Source organism: Leuciscus leuciscus (genome assembly GCF_965113295.1).
Source record: "Leuciscus leuciscus genome assembly, chromosome: 25".
Classification (NCBI taxonomy): Eukaryota; Metazoa; Chordata; class Actinopteri; order Cypriniformes; family Leuciscidae; genus Leuciscus; species Leuciscus leuciscus.
In genome coordinates, this window is record NC_138724.1 from 20,434,588 (window position 1) to 20,455,054 (window position 20,467).

Consider the following 20,467-nt stretch of genomic DNA (forward strand, 5'->3'; position numbering starts at 1 on the left):
GGCTTTCCTGAGGTAAATGTAACGTTATGACATTGCTCTCCAGCTGTTTTATTGACCTCTTTCTGCGGTTGAAAAACACTGATTGATCGATATATGTATGAGGCATAAATAGTGTTGTCAAAAATATCGATATTTCGATAAATATCGATACTGAAATATCTGAACGGTACCAATACTAATTTCCTGAAGTATCGATACTAGCCGAGCTGTCACTTTCACTTCTCTCCAAAGGCGCGTTGATAAACACCACACGCGCACTAGTCTCATTCGCTCTGGTTAAATAGCAAAAGTGAAGTGAATGGGGCCGATCACACTTGACGCGTTTTTTGCAGTGAGAGGCGTCTATTTTCAATTGGTTTCCAGCTAGCGTTCTGCGCGCTGTTTATGTGCCTGCTGCGCCTCGCGGGCCTTCCGTTTTAATGATGAAAGCTAGTTGCTTGAACGCCCGGAGAGTGCGATGATGGAGGATAAACTTGTGGTGCTCTCGCGGGTTACCAGGAGCTTAATGACTTCACGAACCGTAACTACCACAATGTTAACAGAAAGTAAAAAAAGTTAATAAAAGGCTGATTTGACGTTTACTTGACTGACAGGACAGCTGTTTCAGTGGTTGCCGAGCAACATAACAAACGCAGCGCACTGCTCGTTCTGTGTGATGAGTGCTGTGTGCCTCGCGTTTTCGAACCTGAAAAACGCGTTAGTGTGATCGGGGCCTAATATAGCTAAGCACCTGAAAGACCGACACCGGGATCTATATAATTTCGAGAGGTTGGTAACTCTTCTCATTTTAACATTTCTGAAACATTAACCAAGATGGCCTAGTATTGTTGTTGATATGAGTGCGTGTTGTCTCGTTTTTTCACCGTAATTCTTAAAGTTAATATAATCTGACTGAGAAATCTTAGACAAGTAACGTTAAATATTTTAACTGTGGTCAAATGTAAATTAACTTGTGCTTATTTAACTTTATTCAAAAATTTGTATTTAATTCTGCAATTTGCCTTCATATCTTTTCATCAATTTGATTACACAGATACTAATTAAACTAAACTGAGCTATTGATTGACATCTTTGAATTCAATAATGAAATGCCTTTAACTGAAAATTTAATGTTTTATCTTATTATTATACATTACTGACACTATATCCTCCAATTTGATACTGTTAAGTGCTTTGACACAATCTGTATTGTTAAAAGCACTAATAGTATTGTTTTTACGTATAATGCACACACGTTTGTGTTTAAATCTGTTCATCAAATAACGTTAATGTATTAACCAGCATTAATGCTTTTGAACAAGTGCACTACTTCAGGACATTTTTGTTCATGTAAAATATCCCTCATTGTCATGTTCTAGACTTGTTATATTTAGCTTTAAATAATAAAAAAAAACTTAATATTGTGGCAGTTTTTTTCTCCGTGGTATCGAAAATGGTATCGAATATCGATATTTTTCAAGGTATCGTATCGAAGTTAGAAATTCTAGTATCGTGACAACACTACGCATAAACATTTCGATAAGTTGTACTGTATCTTTCAACACATTCATTCGTGTTTATTTACTATTAACTAGTAAAGAGTAAGAGACGTTCGGTTCACGACCACGATCTGTCACGTCACATTTACGCGCCAAAACGCTATTGTTTGAATTTCGTAATAAAATTTACAGAATCTGAGAGGTGAGAATTTGTTTCATATCATAAGTAACCTAGTCTGTCGGTGTCGCGATTTTTCTCTGCTTGAGAAAATGGATGTGTGGCGTGAGTGTGTGAAAATTGTCAATTGCGTGAGTCTCACGCTGAATGAGATCAAAATATCGTCATATAATCGCATAGGCTTGACATAGCGATTGCGATATGATTATTCGTTCAGCACTAATATATACTAATAAACATGCATAATACACTAATAAAAATGACAAAAAAGCAAAACCTTATATATAAAAATATATAAAGGCTAATTCAAAATATTAATAAACACTATAATATATAAATACAACTAAAATAAGATATTAATAATACTAAAATAACACAGAAAATAATCATTTTGCCAAGACGCCTTTAGTTTTATTTGTCTGTGATGTAAACCTAAACTTAGAGTTATGTTCAATTCATTATCCTTGAATAATTTGCTCACATGCATCATTGCATAAATATTTTAACTAAAGATTAGAGCAGTAGAATTGTAATAGATTTAACAAGTTCTAATCGTATTTTGCTTTTTGAATTAAACACTTTGATTCCAAATGGCCAAAATGACTGCCTAGTTGAAATAATTGTTCACTTGATAAAAAAGAAAAAGAAAATCAGTTCAAAAGCTGAAAAATATTACAGACTTATTTTCTACATCACCTCGATTTATGCCAAATGTATAACTGAACACAGTAAAATTTAAATAATAAATACCCGAATTGAGAAACCAAACCAAGGTCCCCAACAATCTTCCATGCCTGCACTCACTCACCTTGCAGTTGATCATGTCAGAGATTCGGGTATGGGGTGCCTGTCCTGCTTTGGGCCGGACAAGCACATAAGCAGCTTTGACACCGGGACAGGAGCGTAGCAGCTTCTCCAGAAGTACTTTCCCCATAAAGCCTGTAGCCCCTGTGATGAGAACATTTTTCCCCTCGTAGTACTCTGGAATGGTGACCATCTTGAGTGCACCTTCCCTCCTCTGTTACACCCCTGAAAAAGACCAAGAGAAACATTGCCACACCGTATCACACTGCAAATATGCACACATTTCACAAGGGAACTCACCAAAATAGAGAACTGTAAAGAAGCTCAAAGCCGTGTTGCTTTAGAAATCGTGCTGTTTCGTTAGTCTGCGGTAAATATTTAATGGAGTTCACTTCCTTCCTTTCCTGCCAAGATCTCAGTCCACAATTACTGCATGACACTAAAGGCTTAACCGCCTGAGACTTCTGAAAAAAATCTGTGATGCCTACTTAAGAGGCGTACTATTACTATTATTATTCAGGAGCGCAGCTGGATCAATAAAAGTGCTCCTAAATGGCCTTTAGGTTTATCGAATGAAAATGTTTTATATTTCATCATTTGATTAGACAAATTTAATGCCGTAGTAAATCACAACAAAATACACAAGTTTATTATCCTTATCTATTCTTATCTCTTGTCCACTGATAACAAGCTAATACAGCAGCTCATCCGCAGCAGATACTGGGTTAATATGTAATCAAATATCAGTGAAGAATTTTCTACTTCAGATTTCTTCTTGCCCAGTCAAAGTGATCACATACACTACTGTTCAGAAGTTTGTGGTCAGTAGGATTTTTTTAAAGATATGTTTTTATTCAACAAGGATGCTTTAAACTGATCAAAAGTTACATTAAATACATATATATACATACACATATATACAATACTTTTTAAAATACATTTCCACGCATATAATTTAGTACATTAAAAACCTCCAAGATAGCACTAATAAACATTGGAAAATGAAGGCATAGATGATTAGATTGTACTGCAGACTAGATAAATTAATCTAACTGACAAGTTAAAAAAGTTGGCAAGCCTAAAAACAGTATGTGGGTCAAATGTAAATGACCCAAAAAATATAGGATGCAATCTAATCTCACTCAGTGTTTGATCAGAACAATTTTAAGGCTCACTTTAACACACTGTAAAAAAGTGTTTCACCTTCAAATTTTACGTTTAGTCAACTTGAAAAGTGAAGTTGTACTAAGTGACATCTTGGATATTTGAGTTGACTAAACTTCATTTTAAAGCAGAATGACGGAAATTTCCGGCTTTCCGTGTTTTCACTATAATACGGTAGCTTTTACGCATCTTCTGAAAGAGTACTGAATCTCCTGAACAAAAAACACAGACAAATAAGAAGCAGAAACAAGCGATATCAGGCATATGCATATGTAATATAATGCGAGCATCAACATTAAACAGCATATAAATCAAAACTGCCTAATGTTACTGAATGAAATGTTGACGCAGGGCGAGGTACAGGACTGTGAAGCTTTGGGGGCGTTGATGGACTCGATCTACTCCATCTATGTTTTGATCATTATTCTGTATCCAATCCGGATGTAGTCTTTGACAAAAACGTGTTTTCTCAGCTTTTTGCTAAAAATGTTCGAGTATTCGATAAAAAAGCAATGCATGAAGCTGGAATACAACGTTTTTGTTTGTTTAAAAGCAGTGGGTCTGTTCTTTCTTTTGACATATTGAACGTTCAGATATTCAAACAACAGATTTGTAAACTTTTGTGAAAAAATGCTGGCAGTGGCGGGGAACTTTTTTAGAAAACGCTGGCGGGGAAAGAGTTAAATTGAAAAAAAAAAATTTTTTTTGAATGCATAACACACGGTGGTTTGACCCAATATATGTTGTTTCAATCTCAGCCTGCCACTTTTTTCCTGATGCGTCCAGCCACATCATACGATCCTTTCCGTAAACAGGCCACTCAGTGTAAAAACTTCCCGCTGGCCATGTGCTGTTTTGTTTCCTGCATAACACTGGTGCCAAGTTCCACAGCTGCATGCACCCCAGAGTCTGACACTACGGCAGCAAATCCTGGGTTCTTTCCAGGCTTGCAGGGTATAATCTGCATCAAAAAGTCTCTTAAAATAATTTAGTGAAGTGCATGGGTTATTTTGACGCACTTGCCTTAAGGGCAAGCAGCCAATCAAGAACTAATGAATGCTGGTTTAATTGTGGGGGTCAGGTGGATTATTCCAGAAGGCGAGACAAGACACTGTGCAGTGTGCTTTCTTTCCAAGAGCCACTCAGCACTTCTCTGACTAAGGACCGAAAGCTGCCTTTGCATTGACACTGGCATTAAACAGCGTCCAACTGTCAGGGAGCAAAGCTTAAAGAAAGTTCAGGGACTGTGGGCAAAAGAAATCAGTCCCTATAGAGAGGTTGGCATTTTCTAACCCTGAAAGCTGATCTCTCTCAAGGCTTGCAGCGGTAGTCGTTGATACCTATGTTAGATGGTGTTCAGCCGTACACCGATTACATTACTTGCCCACTACAGTCGTTTTGCTTTTTTTTATAAAACAAAAAACATTTTATTTTATTGGAAAAAGGACGCTACAATTATAAACTGAGAGCGGACCTGCTCTGCTATAGAGTTGTCAAAAGTACTGACATTTAAAAAATGTGATGATACCAGCATTTCCCTCTAGCATTTTGAGCGCTGTTGAACAGATTCTTAAACACCTCTGATTGGTCATTGTGTTGACGCGCTCAACATATGTCTCTGTTTGGCCATTGTGTTGAACAACTCTTGAGCTGAAAATTTCAGCTCAACATATCTGTGATTGGCTACAATGGTATATATTAGGGATCCGCTAATAGATGCCTGCTTTTAAATGCTCCCGTGTGTATTGTAATCGCTCGGTGAAGAGCGTCAAAGATGTCATTGTTGATCACTGTAGCCAATCACAGACATGTTGAGCACGCACAATGGCTAAGCAGAGGTGTTTAAAGGGATAGTTCACCCAAAAATGAAAATTAGCCCATGATTTACTCACCCTCAAGCCATCCAAGGAGTATATGACATTCTTCTTTCAGACGAATATAATCGGAGTTTTATTAAAAAAATTGTTCCTGGCTCTTCCAAGCTTGATAATGGGAGTGAATGGCTGTATGTCTTTGGAAGTCCATTAAAGCGCATCTATTCATGATTAAAGCGCTCCACGCATCTCCGGGGGTTAATAAAGGCTTTCTGAAGTGAAGCGATGCGTTCGTGTAAGAAAAATATCCATATTTAAAATTTTCGATTTACGCCAAAAGAGTAACCCTTGAACTTAAGCACAACGTAATGGCGGCAATAGACGCCTCTCGCGGTTCAAACGAACAGGGCTGGGCAGTCGCGTTCATAATTTTTCTTACACGAACGCATCGCTTCACTTCAGAAGGCCTTTATTAACCCCCGGAGATGTGTGGATCACTTTAATCATGAATACATTCGCTTTGATGGACTTCCAAAGACAAACAGCCATTCACTCCTATTATCAAGCTTGGAAGAGCAAAGACATTTTTTTATATAACTCCGATTGTATTCGTCTGAAAGAAGAATGTCATATACTCCTAGGATGGCTTGAGGGTGATTAAATCATGGGCTAATTTTCATTTTTGGGTGAACTATCCCTTTAAGAATCCATTCAACAGTGCTCAAAATGCTTGAGGGAAATGCTGGTATAGTCACATTTTAAAATTTCAGTACCGAAGTCGGTACTTTTTGACAACTCTACTCTATAAAGCACCAGCTGCAGAGTCACAGCACAGTCAGATTTCACTCATCACATGACAATGATAAGGAGCGATAACTGACAGGATGATAGAGGAGGATTTGGTGCGCAACAGATCCTGAGCGTTGACAAATTTAATCTTGTAAAATGTGTGGTCAGTACTGCCACTTCCTATACACAGAACATGCGTGATCCGAAATTCAAAAGTGAAAAGCAAGCGCGCTTCAAAAGAGACCTAAAATAGTAGGCTATATTGTCATAAGTTTATATAACGTCGTGAAAATTTCCTCATCGTGACATCCCTATCGCTCACCCAAGAAAGAATGCAAATCTCACCAACATTTTCCGAATTCTATATGGGAACACCTGACATGATCATGCCACTTTCATGTACACCAGATGCAAATTGATCCTAGATCCCACATCCTCAGTTTGAATAATTAATGTGTCACATGGGCACCTGAGGAACTGAACTACTGTAACAAGTTAGAGGTATGTAAACAAATACCATCAACAGAATGAATGTGGTCAATAGTGCTTTAGCATAAAAGCTTTCCATTAAGAGCCTAACTAAAAGTACTCAAAGCTAATGAGATCGAATATCGTGTGCATAGCAAAACATTACACCAGTAGACATCAGTACTGAAGTACAGATTCAAAGATACAGTGACAGTAAATAAATTGGTGTTGTCACAAGACTGCACTGCCTTTGCATCTTGTGATCCTTATTAAAACATCACAGTGGGGATGTTCATCCATCCACACGAAACAGCATTACTGAAATATGCAATGAACTATTTTAAAAATAGAAAAATCAGGGATAAAGACAGAAATTGTTAAAATAAGCCCTGCCATCCAAATCAAAACAAATCTTTTAAGTGAACAAATCACTCATTTACTTCCAAGAACTCATATTTTCCTCTCTGTTTTGAAGCGCATGACTGCTTTCTCTATCTTTAAAACTATAGAACAAGAAATTAACAATTGAGTATGGGAATGAGCTGTTCTTTGGTTGGACTTGTTGAATGAATACACCTTTACTGAACAAGTCAGCGTTTTGAGTCTGACTCAGAGTGACTGGCTGCATCCGAAATCTCATACTTCCCTACTATATAGGCTAGTAAGCGAAAACAGTATGTGACAAAAGTAGTATATCAGAATTCACAGTGCTCATAAAACAGTAGGCAAAAAGTACCCAGATGACCTAGCCTACTACTTTCAGTGAGATTCTGAGGCCACGGAGATGATTTGTGAATGGCAGTGAAGCAAACGCAACTGATGCTGGTAGATCAAATGATAAGGACAATCTGGTGAATGTAGTCCGTCCAGATTACATTCATACTACAGTAATCAACATTTGAAGTGGATCAAAAAAGTTCATCAAAGTTGTCCAAAGACAAGAACGGGTATCGTTCAAAATTCATGTATTACTTTGATGAAAGGTTTTGATCCACTTTAAATGTTAACTACTATATAGAACATACTGAAAAGGATAGGCTATCATTTAAGTCATTCAGTTTATCACGAGAGTCAATCTACATCACATCAAAAATAGGCAGAAGAATTACATGTAGAGTTAATAAAGTGCAGGGAAATTATGCTTTTGGAGTCGCTTAGTAGTTTAGCAAACATGCAGAATATAATAAAGGATTTGTTTTGTAACTGAACGAATGTTATCTTTTAACAAATCAGTTGAGTAAATGACTCAATGACTCGCTCAAAGGCAAAAACGCAGACACTTTTGTCGCCACCTACAGGCATAACGCCGTAACGTTGCAGAAAGATTGAATGGACGAATCAGCTGAACAAATCGTTTGGAGAGCAAAAGATTCGAATCACTGGGATGAATCACGTTATCACAATCATCACCACTGCCGCGTTGAGCGCGAGAAAAAAAATGACACATGCGTCACATTTAATAAGAAGCTCACGCGCCCCCTAAAAAGTAACATTTTAACCTCACTGGTCACACAAATTGTACCGTTTCCTTGTTTAAGCTTGAAGTGTTTTGAAAGCATATGGGGAGATGACAATCACTATAGGCCTAATTGCAGACAATAGGGGAATCCAATAAATACATATTTAATAAATGTACATTATTAACAAAGAATACACACTGCAATAAAAGTCTTATAAATTTCAACAGACATTCCCATATTTTTTAATATACCCACGAACTCTTTAAGCGAAGAAAAAAAACAACTATTTATGGTCACCAATTTGAAAAGGAAACAAAATGTTATTTCTCCATCAAATCTGCGCATTTAAACAAAATACAGCTTAAGCATTACTTTCCAGCTGTGCGTCTTTCAGGGAGGATTTTCAACACACCGGCGCGGCGCTAAAAAACCCCGCATGCGAAAGTGTGCTAACGGCTAGCATTCACTCTCTAAAAACGCGCAAACTCAATTTTGCGCTTAGGAAAAACAAGGCAACAAAGGATTCAACCGTGAAAAACACAAGCGCTTACCTGTGATATTTAATAGATTTCCCCCGCACTATTTCTGCGCGTTGATCCGAGGGCTCTGGTGCTCTATCCAGCAGTGATGGGAAACGCAGTAGCTTAGCTTCGCTGAGAGAGAGGAACTGTGATGACGGGTTGCCAGATGATGCGTTTCAGAAGAGAACCGACGTCATAATCCACCACGCGCGAGGAATAACGTCCATTCGTGATGATTCTATGTGCAAAAAGATTTGTATCATTATTAATATTTGGTGTATATTCGCTGGTGAGAGTTTGACTGGTTCTGGGAAGAACCCTAGGAGTTGGCTTGTAGGATATTTTCCATAATCCCTTAAGGGAGCATAGTGCTTCTCTAATGTTACTGTAAAATCCTATAGCATTAAGCGTTTATGGCGTATATAATCCTTAAACATGGCCACGCCTGACAACCTGAATATGACAGTTTACAGGCTATAGCCTACATATTACCCACAATGCAACTAACTAAACGTAGTCTGCAACATATTAGCAAACGCACGTCAAAAAACAGCTCGTCACTTCCCTAAAAATAAGTAAAACGATTCTGATTGATAATTTTCTTGTAAGTTTGAACCATGTGACTTAAGAACAAAATGAATCATCATCATCATTCAGTGTAAATAAGCTTTTCAGTGACTTACATAGAATCCAGTGAGCAAATCAAGTTACTGGCAAATAATGGGAGGAAGGGTTGTGAGTTCTCATCAGAAAAACGATGTCAGGGGCCTCTATAAAACAAGGAATTTCAGGTTTTTCTGGCTTCTCTTAACTGCTGTCCTGTGGTTTACTGTGGTTGCCAGGTAACATGGCTCAAACGATTCCCCTTAGATATCACTGAACAAAAGAGCATTATATTTTACTTCGAAAACTGTTGGCTGTTTGGTTCGAACAGCATGTATGCATCTTTCTCTCTCCCTGTAGCTTCTTTTTGGGGTGATTTGTGGCCATGTTTGACTAGACTGAACCTGACAAGTCAATTTGTTTAAGATAATTTTTGCAAGATGAATTACTTAACTGCCTTTAGCGTTTGTTCTCTGCAGACAAAAGCACAAATATGTTGACAATTTTAAAACAGGACACCGCCCTTGTTTGGTCCGGTGTCGTCGGTGCCAGTGGTGAGCTTCCTACCATCATCTTGCAAGTTGCAACAATTGTCTTTTGTGTCAAGAAGAGCTTCCCTACTGTTTACTAGATCTCTGGTTTGTGTAAATTCTCTGCCACATGCAAGGCAAAGTGAATTGACATTGCTGTCTGCATCTATGAATTCACAATTCTTTCATTTAATGCAAGAAATTGCACTAAATGTGGCAGTTATCAGAATGACTGAAAATAATAACATACTGTAAAGTTTCTCTACTGGTAAGTGCAATATTAATCGGCAGATATACACATTAAACTCATAACGGAATACAACACATAATGTCCATTTCCCTTCATAAACGACTAGAATCTGTGAGCCTATCCTCTTCATTAATTTATAGAATCTATACAAGAGAAAGAATCTATTTACAATATATAATGTAAATAAGTAACCTAGTAACTTAATTCTGTTTGGTTAAATAATTCTATATTTGTTACATATAGTATGTGAGTACACAATTTTAAGCCTTAAGACTCTGAGAGTGTAAAAATCCAACAACTTCCAATAAACCTTTAGAATAGATTAAAAGGTCAATCTGGTCATTGAGGGAAGCATTGTCAGGAGCTTTTCTCTTTCAGCTGAATCACAAGCTGTAAAACGTTTTTCTGCGGATGCTCCTTGTAAACTTTAGGAAACAGTATAGTTAATGAGACACACAGATGCACAAAATATTTAAGTTGGATTTAGATCCTTAATATTAGTAGACTGTTAAACTATCCTTGGGTCTAGGTTTAAAACTTGGGTAACAAAGCTACTCACAATGCAATCTTCTGTTCAACACGCCTGTTTCCTGGGTAAAGTTAATGAGTAACCACCCAAAAAGACCACCGCTCTATCACCTCTATAAATACCCCAATCTTAGTCTTTGACAGCAGAGGACACAGAATGTCTGAACTATCCTACAGGACCTTTGTTGGCTTTCTCAGCTTGTTGGGTTGTCTCGAAATGACCTATGCTGTTCATCTCAGTGGTAAGAAACTGTTTAATTCAATTGTATGTGAACTAGCCACAAATTAATGACAAACTTTTGTCCTGTCACTTGATATGCAGATGCAAAGTGCGGATCTACTAAGTCAAGAGGCATACTTGACCGTTCTTTGCGAATAGTCGGAGGGTCAGCGGCTAGAAGAGGTTCCCATCCGTGGCTGGCACGTATCTGTTCATCTTAACAAATCGCATGATAAATCGTGCAATGCTTAATTTTATTTCCAAAAGGCATGCTGTAGATATATCAGTGTGCAAACATCTATTTCACAATCATCTACAGGTGTCTCTTAGGATCAGAGGATCGCATTTCTGCGCTGCAGCCATCTTGACAGACCACTGGCTTTTGACTGCTGCTCACTGCTTTGCAAGTGTATCCGCGTAGGTCCGCTCATTCACCCATGACTAATCATAACTTTTGACCCTGTCAACACTTAAATGACCTACTTTTGAATATAACTGCTTGCCCTAGGGATTTCCTTCACAATATTGAGGCTGTAGCAGGTGAATTCAACCAAAGAAAAGTTGACAGAGGGGAGCAGAACTTCCACATAAAGACTGTAATGTTCCATGAAAAATATCAACGCACCTCTCCCATGAGCTACGACATCGCTTTGCTTGAGATCAATGGGCGCATTCACTTTGGCAAGTCATTCTATGAGACTAACTTATGCAATATATCAGCTATAGAATCAGAGATGAACATATGTGTGTTTTCTTGACAGATGATTTCATTAAGCCTGTTTGTCTGCCTCATCCTGGTGAGAGGTTTCCATCCAAGACCATGTGTGTTGTTGGTGGATGGGGTCGTATTACTGAGAGTGAGAAGCCACTTGAATAACATTGAAATAACAATTGGGAGAAAGATATCAAATATCTCATTACTATAATTAAGGTATTAAAAAAAAGGTGTTATCCTCTCTTTAGGAGGGCCACTTCCATCGGTTCTTCAAGAGGTGCATCTGGACTTGTTAAAGCAAAGCAAGTGCAAACATGTCCTGCAAACTCTTAGACCTGAGCAGAAGACCTTCACAGTCCTGTGTGCTGGCCCAGAGAGAGGTCGGAGAGATGCCTGCCAAGTAAGTTGACACTAAAGTTGTCTCCCTAACAATGACATTGATTCTAACGTCCTGCATATTACATCTATATGGGACTCCTCTGGTTCAGGTCAGCAGATATGCGTTTAAGCTCTTGCAACTTTCTGTTTTGAGTTCCTATCTGCCCTCCTGTGGTCCAGGGGGATTCTGGGGGTCCTCTCCTCTGCTCTAGAGAAGATGGAAGCTGGGTGGCTGTGGGGGTCACGTCATGGGGTAAGGGCTGTGGCCGAAGCTGGAATGACAACAATATCAAACCATCATCCAAAAGAGGCTCACCTGGAGTATTCACTGATGTCTTAATGTTTCTGTCATGGATCAAGTCAAATCTTAGGAAAGGTGGGTATTGTTGTCGAGTTGGTCCCAGGCTAGTAACTGAAACAATGTAGGTTCAGCAAGAGCTGATCAATTTGCTCTCAAGCAAGACACCTTACCAAGGGTGGACTGGCCATCTGGAGCACCTGGAGTTTTCCCGGTGGGCCACTATACAATGAGGGCTGGCTAACCCCAAGTTTCAATAAGTAAGTAGAATAAATCAAATCTTTAAATAAATAACTACTTGCTTACAGAACTCAGTGTAGGTGTGGAAAGGTCCCTGTGCAGTGTACCTGATGGAGTTGTACCTGGAAATGAAGGCATTATCAGAAATCCAGCTCTTTATGGGCAAAGCTACAACCACAATGAGTGAGTTACATCTGAAGTATTTTACATATTTGCAACCAAAAGGCAAAAACTGCAAAAAAAATTCACAGCAACTTACGTTTTAATTTTTTTGGTGCAGAATGTGTTTGTGGTCCATTCGAGTTGCCATTGGTGAACGTATTCTTCTGAAGTTCTTGGAGTTTGACTTGGAGAATGACACACAGTGCCAAAGTGATCATCTGACTGTGTACGTGGATGAAGACAGGCGAATAGGTGATGGAGGAAACATTAACAGAAATTATGACTTTGCTGTTCTTTTACTTTCTGCCAGTGGTTGCATATTTCACCATGTGACCTTGCTTACCAGGGCGGTTCTGTGGCAGTCAACCACCCTCTTCAATTCTTATTGGTGGTTCCCATAGTGTCACAGTACAGTTTGTATCAGATGTAAGCAGCACAGGTGCAGGATTTGCCATCCAGACCAGTGGTGTTGGCAAGGACTTCAGTTTTGGTGAGTTTAATCTGTCCGACTGGTTTCTCCTGCTCTAAAAAAAGTCAACAAAGTTTCCTGAAAGAAATCTGTATGCTCAAGCTTGTTTGGTGACGGTCGAATTCAGAATGAGTTGTGCAATTGTAGCCCTTCCCGATCACATTGCGTGGATGCTTGGAATAGCATGCTTGCTTGCATACTGTGTGCTTGATTAGCTTGCTTGCACATGCCTGATGATGATGTTGTTTTCGAGCATTGTCTCATTTACACTTCTGTGTATCCACAGTTCTGTTATTAAATTTTTTTTACCCTAATGGACTACTTGGACTCCTGACGCACTTCCGTTTGGAAATAGTACGTCTCACTTATTTCCGGTTATGTTTACTTTCAATGTATTGTGGTACAAACGCCACCTAAAATGAGTGTCCGCAATAAGATTGAAAAATGTGGCAATTTTTATTGACAGGAGAAGGGATATTCTGATGTTTACGGTGTGCAGAATTTTCCAAACTTATCGGAACATTAAGTTTTAATCCAACCCAAGCCGATCTGAGAAAGCAGCGGGTGTTAAAAATACGCCGTTATTTCACCACAGAGTGTCAGTGTTCGTCTAAACCAGTGATCGCGACGCTGAAGTGTGTGAGAACAGATGAATAACATCAGTACGAACCACGAACATTTATTTATTTGGATTAAATATTTGAATCATTCTGTGTCATTTTTCAATCTCTTCACTATTTACACGTTTATGCCCAAAATGCTATAATATTCAAAGTAGTTGACTGTCATTCTCCTCTACGCTGTGTACATTATTGATATAGCCTAGCGGCTAGCCTATTTAACATCGTTACAGGCACCTCGTGAGCATTCATTCATTCATTCATTCAACTATTTTAAAAGACTGGAATAAAAACCAGCACACACAAGTAATCCTTTTTATAGTCAATTTAATAAAAAAAATGTAAACCCAACAGGTATGAAATGTCAGAAAGAGAAAAAAAAATCTGTTAATGGGAAGACGAGCATAGGACTGCTGCAGCTTAGTGGATAAATATATTTAGCATATTTATTATTCAGAATGCACAGTTGGAACGAAAATATATTTATAGGAACATTTCAGCAGGCTCAAGATAATTAATACAGAGACCATTATTCTTTATTTTAATCAATTCGCAGCCATAAAACATGTGATAATCTGCATTCTCATGTATGTAGGTGCGCTGAACGCTCTAACCGGAAACTCCCGGTATGTACTAACTAGAACGCGGAAGTAGTCCATTGTGCTCTCCTTAGCAGCACAGGTTGTGCCCAAATGATCTGTCAGTTTCATCACCTGGTCTGCAAAGTGTGTTAATTTCCCCAGTCAGGTTGAGAGGCAAGCTAACGTTCCCCAGTAGAATTCTGTTTTCACACTGTAGCCGCTCAGATAGGCTCCTCAGAGAGCAGAGGGCTTATCTCAATAGGACCGTTACTATAGTTACTGTACATGTCTGCCAGTGGGCCATATACCAGTGGTAAGTTCAGAGAAGGTAAGAGCTAGGTTCAAATCACCACCCTGCTCCCGTCAGTATGACCCTTGCCAGACAGAAATGTGACACCATGGTGCAACGCCATTGGCTGGGCTCCATTCCACCAGTTTCTCCTTTTGTGTTTGTGCAGGAGCTGAATGTGGAACAGTGGTGCTGTTAGAGCCCAAGGTGGCTGTGCGGAGCCCCGCCTACCCGAATGCCTACAGGAACAACAGCCTTTGCCACTGGGTCATCTATGCCCCAGAAGGCCACATAGTCAAGGTAAAAACAACCCTGTAGCCCTATTGTTGGCCCAGTCAGCACCTGGTGTACCCTCTGTCCAGTCATGACCTCTCTGTCCGGTCATGAATGCATGCATGCAGTGAGATTGGAGGCTCTGATCAGTTTCACTGCAAAAGAGAATGTGATACTCAATTAGACAGCAAAGAGCGACGTTGTGACGTCACAGCAGTCATGTAATGCTGGTTGTTACCTGCTGTTTACAAAATGCTGCAGATTGTTCCAATTTTAGAACCTTTCATATCTTTTTTTGGCCTGAATGATTTTAGGCATCTACAGTGCCAGAAACACCTGACTGTGTTCATGATCATCTCACTCTGTTTGCTATGCTAACATGCTAATTGCAATGGAGTAACTTTACTATGTGCCTTAAAGCTTGACTTTGATGACTTTGACCTTGAGGAGTCCGAAAACTGCCAATATGATTCACTCACTGTGTTTGGAGACATGGATGGCAAGGATGAAATAGGTAAAGTACAAAAAGATGATTACAATTGAAGTATTTGATCTTTTAAAATTGAAACAGAACTATTCACTACCATTCAAACGTTTACCATATTTTTTTTTTATGTTTTTAAAAGAAATGTATTGCTCACTAAGGCTCCATTCACTTAATTAAAAATACACTAAAACAGTAATTTTATGAATTTTTCTATTTGAATATACTACATTTCTGGTAACACTTTAGTTTAGGGTTTAATTCTCACTATTAACTAATTGCTTATTCACATGCATATTACTATGGGATATTGGCTGTTTAATAGTACTTATATAAAGCACATATTAATGCCTTATTCTGGATGACCATATTCCCTTAATCCTACCTAAACTTATCAACTTCCTCACTAACTATTAATAAGCCGTAATTAGGAGTTTATTGAGGCAAAAGTAATAGTTAATAGTTAGTTAATATTGGACCCTAAACTAAAGTGTATCTTATTATTATCAATGTTGAAAAAAGTTGCTGTTTAATATTTCTGAGGAAACTGTGATTTTTTTAATTAGTTTTTTTAGGATTCTTTGATGAAAAGAAAGTATTTAGAATAGAAAACTTTAAAAACATAAAAAATGTATTTACTGACACTTGAAAGTATTAATGTGTTTAAAAAAAATACTCGACCCAAACTTTTGAACGACAGTGTATATTTTAAAAGAAAACTAATCTGTTTTATTTAATCTTTAATAATGTAAACATTAGAGTTAACAGTTTAATGTTACATGCACTGTGTGTGTGTTACAGTGTCACACTGTTATCAGTTACACAGGAACATTTTGCACTGCGGCATTATGGGAAATGTAGTTTTCAAATGCTCTGCTATTATAATTTTTGTGTTTTAAGTGGTTGTATGTGGCAGGAGCGTTCCTCCGGCTGTTCTCAGCTACGGTTCCATAATGCTTCTTCAGTTCAGCACAGACAACACCATCTCTGCCCGCGGCTTCATCGCCACCCTTTCTTTTATCAGCGAAAAAGGTGAGAGTCAACATTAGTAAAGAAACACTCACTGCAGGTGTTTAAATGTCACACAACTAAACCTGACTCACATGTGCAAATAGTTTGCCACAGTATAAACAATCTAGCTAGCTAACTACTATTTATACTACCTCAAAAGGTCAACAGTAAAGTTGAATTGTTTTGCAATCTATACATGCATTTATACAGAAAGTTTATTATAATATATATAAGGCTATTATATAAGACATGATAAACATTATGTGTAGGGCTATTTGTATATAAAACATCAAATGTAAGATTTTAAAAAAATCTCAAATTCATGTATCAATTTAGGTTTTCTATTGATTGTTGATAATATAATTATATGTATATAATATAGTACATGATACAACAAAGGCACAATGAATACTGTTTATACATCTCAACTTACTCAACTTACCAAGCCTTTCTTTGACACCACAGAGTTTGTAACATGTAACCACAGACGTATGCTGTGTGAAAAAAAAATGTATAAGGCCTTGACTATTACATTTCCTCACAGATCTCCAAAAGACAGCATATCAAGATCAGGGGGAGGAAGCAGATTATGACAGCAGAGTTCTCTCGCCACATTTGCAGGCTGGTTTGTTCTTTGTGTTCTCCGCTTTAAAATAGGCTCTTTGTCTCAGAGGGCCTTTAGAATGTGTGGAATCCAGCCTGAGCCAAAAAAAATTTGTAAAATAAGGGAATATACACTTATTCAGAGTCACAAATGAGAATTTATCTCTGAACAGATTGTGTGGGTGTATTTGGTTTTACATCAAGTATTCATGCTTGCCTTCCACTGACTTCTCAGCTCCGTGTGGAATGCCTGATATCTTTTCTGGCTCTGGAATGGACGCCCTGAGGAGAGAAGAGGATGATGGGAAACTGCCATGGTTGTGGCATGTCAGCATTGGTCTGGGTGCAGGCCATGACTGCAGCGGGGTGATCATCCAGTCACAGTGGATCATTACTGATGCACACTGTGTCTATGACCTGTGAGCAGCCAACATGACAGAAGTGTCATAAAAGGCTGTATCTAATGGAGCCCCTAAGGGGACATGGTGATGAAAAAAACGAGTTAGGAGGAAAATATATGATATTTGCGTAAAATATTTGCAAAAACATTGAATAATACGTTTTCCTCCCATCTTCTTCTTCTTCTTATTTATTTTTTTATCATTACCGTGCCCCTTTAAGGTGCGGTCACAAAATTTCAGGCAAAAACCGGTTCATTGTCCATTGACTATTGTGTAGAGATGTATGAATCACCACTCTCACAGAAGTCACTTTCAAACCAAGAAGATTCCTGTTGGTCAGCGCTGCGAATTCGGGTGACCAACTTGAGCGAAATCTGCATGGGGAACTTTATTGCCCTCACGCGAAACTCCACATCTTGCGCGTTCTTAATAACTGGATTTCGCCTGTTTTTTTTGCAGAGCAAGGGTAAATGTGACACCTTTAGGGGCTCCATAGTTTCTAGAGCCATGCACATGTATTAACTTTGAAAAAGACATTAACTTATGAATACACAGTATAGTACTTTTTATGAAGGCACTATACTAAAAGTACTTTTTATGTTGATTTCTTTGTAGGGAAGAAAGACTTCTAAGAATTTTATCAGTGACGACAGAAGGCTCAAAGCAACAGGTGAGAACTTAACTAAATCAACATCCCACCAACAGAAATTTGGCAGGAATGTTGTTCCAGGAACTAATGTTGATTTTGTCTTTAAAGGGACAGTTCACCCAAAAATAGAAAATTCCCCTTAGTAAATGAGATCTCTTTTCAGACCCGTGATGTGATCAGAGTACACGTAAACCCTTATTACAACCCATCCTCTCTCGAATTTAATGTGGCTTTGCTTCAGTTGAGCTCTCCGATAAATCTCAGTGAAAGCACGCAGCCTGTCTGTCTACCCTCTGCTGGACAGGACGTCTCACCCTCCCTCCGCTGCTGGACCAGCCAAATGTGTACGTCACCCTTCTGCCTTCACGAGTTGACCGCTGTGATGGTTACACAATAGTCTGGAGGATTTTGATATGTGTGTGTGCATCATAAGCAAACATGACATTTCACGAAAACTTGTTGAACTAGAGTTGAACTTTCAGAACTTGAATGTCACCTGAACAATATCATTTTCTCTGTTGCACATTTTGCTCTCTGTGGATCTTTAGGTGAATGTTATGCACTCTTTTTAGCAGGACATGGGCAGCACAGACCTGTATGGCTAAAAATATCTGTGCTGGAACGAGCGGTGTGTGAACAACTACACGGAACTAGATTGACACCTACTTTGTTATGTGCTGGACTGAGCAGTGGAGAATCATGCATGGTGAGGACTGGAGCTGTAGGCCTACTTTGAACTACACTGAACATTTGCTCTTTACTAATAGGGAATGCAATTGAAGAAATACTGACCTCTAGTGGGTAAATTCAGTAATGACTTTTAAATGAGCTCTGTCCAAAACCACTTGATGTGTGCTTGTGGTGATCAGTAGGGCGGTATTTGGAAGATACTGTGGCTGCATCTTTATATGCATAATTCCCTACTATATAGTAGGTGAAAAACTGTATGTGAAAAAAATAGTATGTAGGCCTACTAATTCACAGTATTCATTAAGCTGTAGCTGCAAAGTACCTGAATTACCTACTATTCCAGTGAGATTCTGAAGTGTGCATCCAATGTACACTTTGCTATCCCATGAGGCCATGGGAGAGGAGTTGTGCATGGCAGAGAAGTGACGGCTGGCTGTGTCCGAATTCTGAAATCACTCCATATACCCTTAAATAGGGCACTATTTGAGGGGACAGCCATTTGTAGTGGTGTCATTCAATCCCACAATGCACTGCAATAATGAGTGTAGCCTACAACAAGGTGTACACTCGACGTCTAGAGAATACCCATAATTCACTGTGACGGTCGCGCCGAATGAATTCCCGCGTCTCGCCAGAAGATGGTGCTCGCAGCTTAATCCACACACACACACACACACACACACACACACACACACACACACACACACACACACACACACACACACACTGTATATGAATGAGTGTAGGTATAATAGGGGACGCTTTCAAACCAATTTTTTTTTCATCAACCTATATGTTTCAAACACAGCCGACGTAACTGATGCCGTAAAATCACGTGACAATGACAACATGCGCATTCATACTACACATAGGCCTACTGTATACACTATATAGCCTTGAACATACTTTTGCAAAGTAATTACTTATTCAAAATAAATACCTAAAGAGTATGTATTTCGGTTGCAACCTATGACTTTCATTATAACAATAAAAGATGTAAGGCAGAATGTCAGGCATATAGTGACAAAGCTTAGTCCATATGAAGATATTTTGAAGAATGTTGGTAGCCGAACAGTTTTGGTGACCATTGTATGAATGATTTTTGGGGGGAGAACTATGTCACTTGATGCAGCAAATTTTCATCTGGAAATGCACATTTCAGAGACTATACAAAAAAACTGGTAGTAGCTATTTTGCTAGTCAATTTCTGACCTTTTCACAGACTCATTGGAACAGTGGACCTCTCGTCTGTCAGACAGACACATCTGGGGTGCTTCTGATGGGAGTGAAGAGTTGGGGAGAACCTTGTGGTGGGATCCAGAAGCCTGCAGTATATTCTTCAGTACCAGCCGTCATGAACTGGATCTCAAAGCATTTGGACACAGAGTGAAAACCCTGAATTAGCTGAATTCAGTATATTTTTGTGAATTATTTCGTTCTGAAGTAGGCCTACTCACAAAATGCTATGTGGTGCAAAAGTCCCTCTGTGGTGAAAATCAAGCTTTTAATGTTGTTTATATGTCTGTGTGGTGTTTTAATGTGCTTTAAGACAATCCATGTGCAAATGCATAAGACAACACCATTGAGTATTTTCTACTTAAAACTGCATAGAATCAAAGACAGTCTCAAAAGCGTTTGAAATCGCTGGTGTTTCTGACGTCACCAACTACCTTGTAACCAATCACGTCATCGTGAGATCGTCAATGAGTGGGTCTCTGAGCTGGTGCGAGTGAGTGGAGGCGGGGGTAATTTGCGTATTCATAGAACCATATTGGCAAGGGTATAGAGTTATATTCA

The 20,467-nt window shown here is 38.8% G+C and overlaps 2 protein-coding genes across 6 annotated transcripts in view; one reads left to right on the forward strand and one right to left on the reverse strand.

Moving 5' to 3' along the window:
• far1 (fatty acyl CoA reductase 1) overlaps window positions 1–12,823 on the reverse strand; it is a 25,519-nt gene extending 12,696 nt beyond the window's left edge. For 2 of the 5 annotated variants that reach the window (XM_082158891.1, XM_082158887.1), the window contains exons 1-4: window positions 12,698–12,821; window positions 12,505–12,560; window positions 8,707–8,914; window positions 2,465–2,685 (exon numbers count right to left, since the gene is read on the reverse strand). In XM_082158891.1, coding sequence (XP_082015017.1) covers window positions 2,465–2,653 — 189 coding nt within the window. In that variant the 5' untranslated portion in view covers window positions 2,654–2,685; window positions 8,707–8,914; window positions 12,505–12,560; window positions 12,698–12,821. Of the gene's footprint in view, window positions 1–2,464; window positions 2,686–8,706; window positions 8,915–9,359; window positions 9,458–12,216; window positions 12,232–12,504; window positions 12,561–12,697 lie in introns of those variants that run through there. The other 3 variants (XM_082158890.1, XM_082158889.1, XM_082158888.1) reach the window with 3 other exon arrangements.
• LOC309490018 (ovochymase-2) lies at window positions 9,559–20,065 on the forward strand. Its single transcript, XM_082158964.1, has 19 exons — window positions 9,559–10,829; window positions 10,910–11,007; window positions 11,127–11,224; window positions 11,316–11,488; window positions 11,569–11,664; window positions 11,771–11,922; window positions 12,081–12,323; window positions 12,503–12,621; window positions 12,719–12,852; window positions 12,947–13,090; window positions 14,729–14,859; window positions 15,253–15,346; window positions 16,217–16,348; window positions 16,872–16,952; window positions 17,166–17,349; window positions 17,947–18,001; window positions 18,144–18,324; window positions 18,553–18,686; window positions 19,893–20,065. Exons 1-19 carry the CDS (start codon window positions 10,745–10,747, stop codon window positions 20,058–20,060), a joined length of 2,502 nt encoding a protein of 833 aa, XP_082015090.1. The 5' UTR covers window positions 9,559–10,744; the 3' UTR covers window positions 20,061–20,065.
• The last annotated feature ends 402 nt before the right edge of the window (window positions 20,066–20,467 follow it).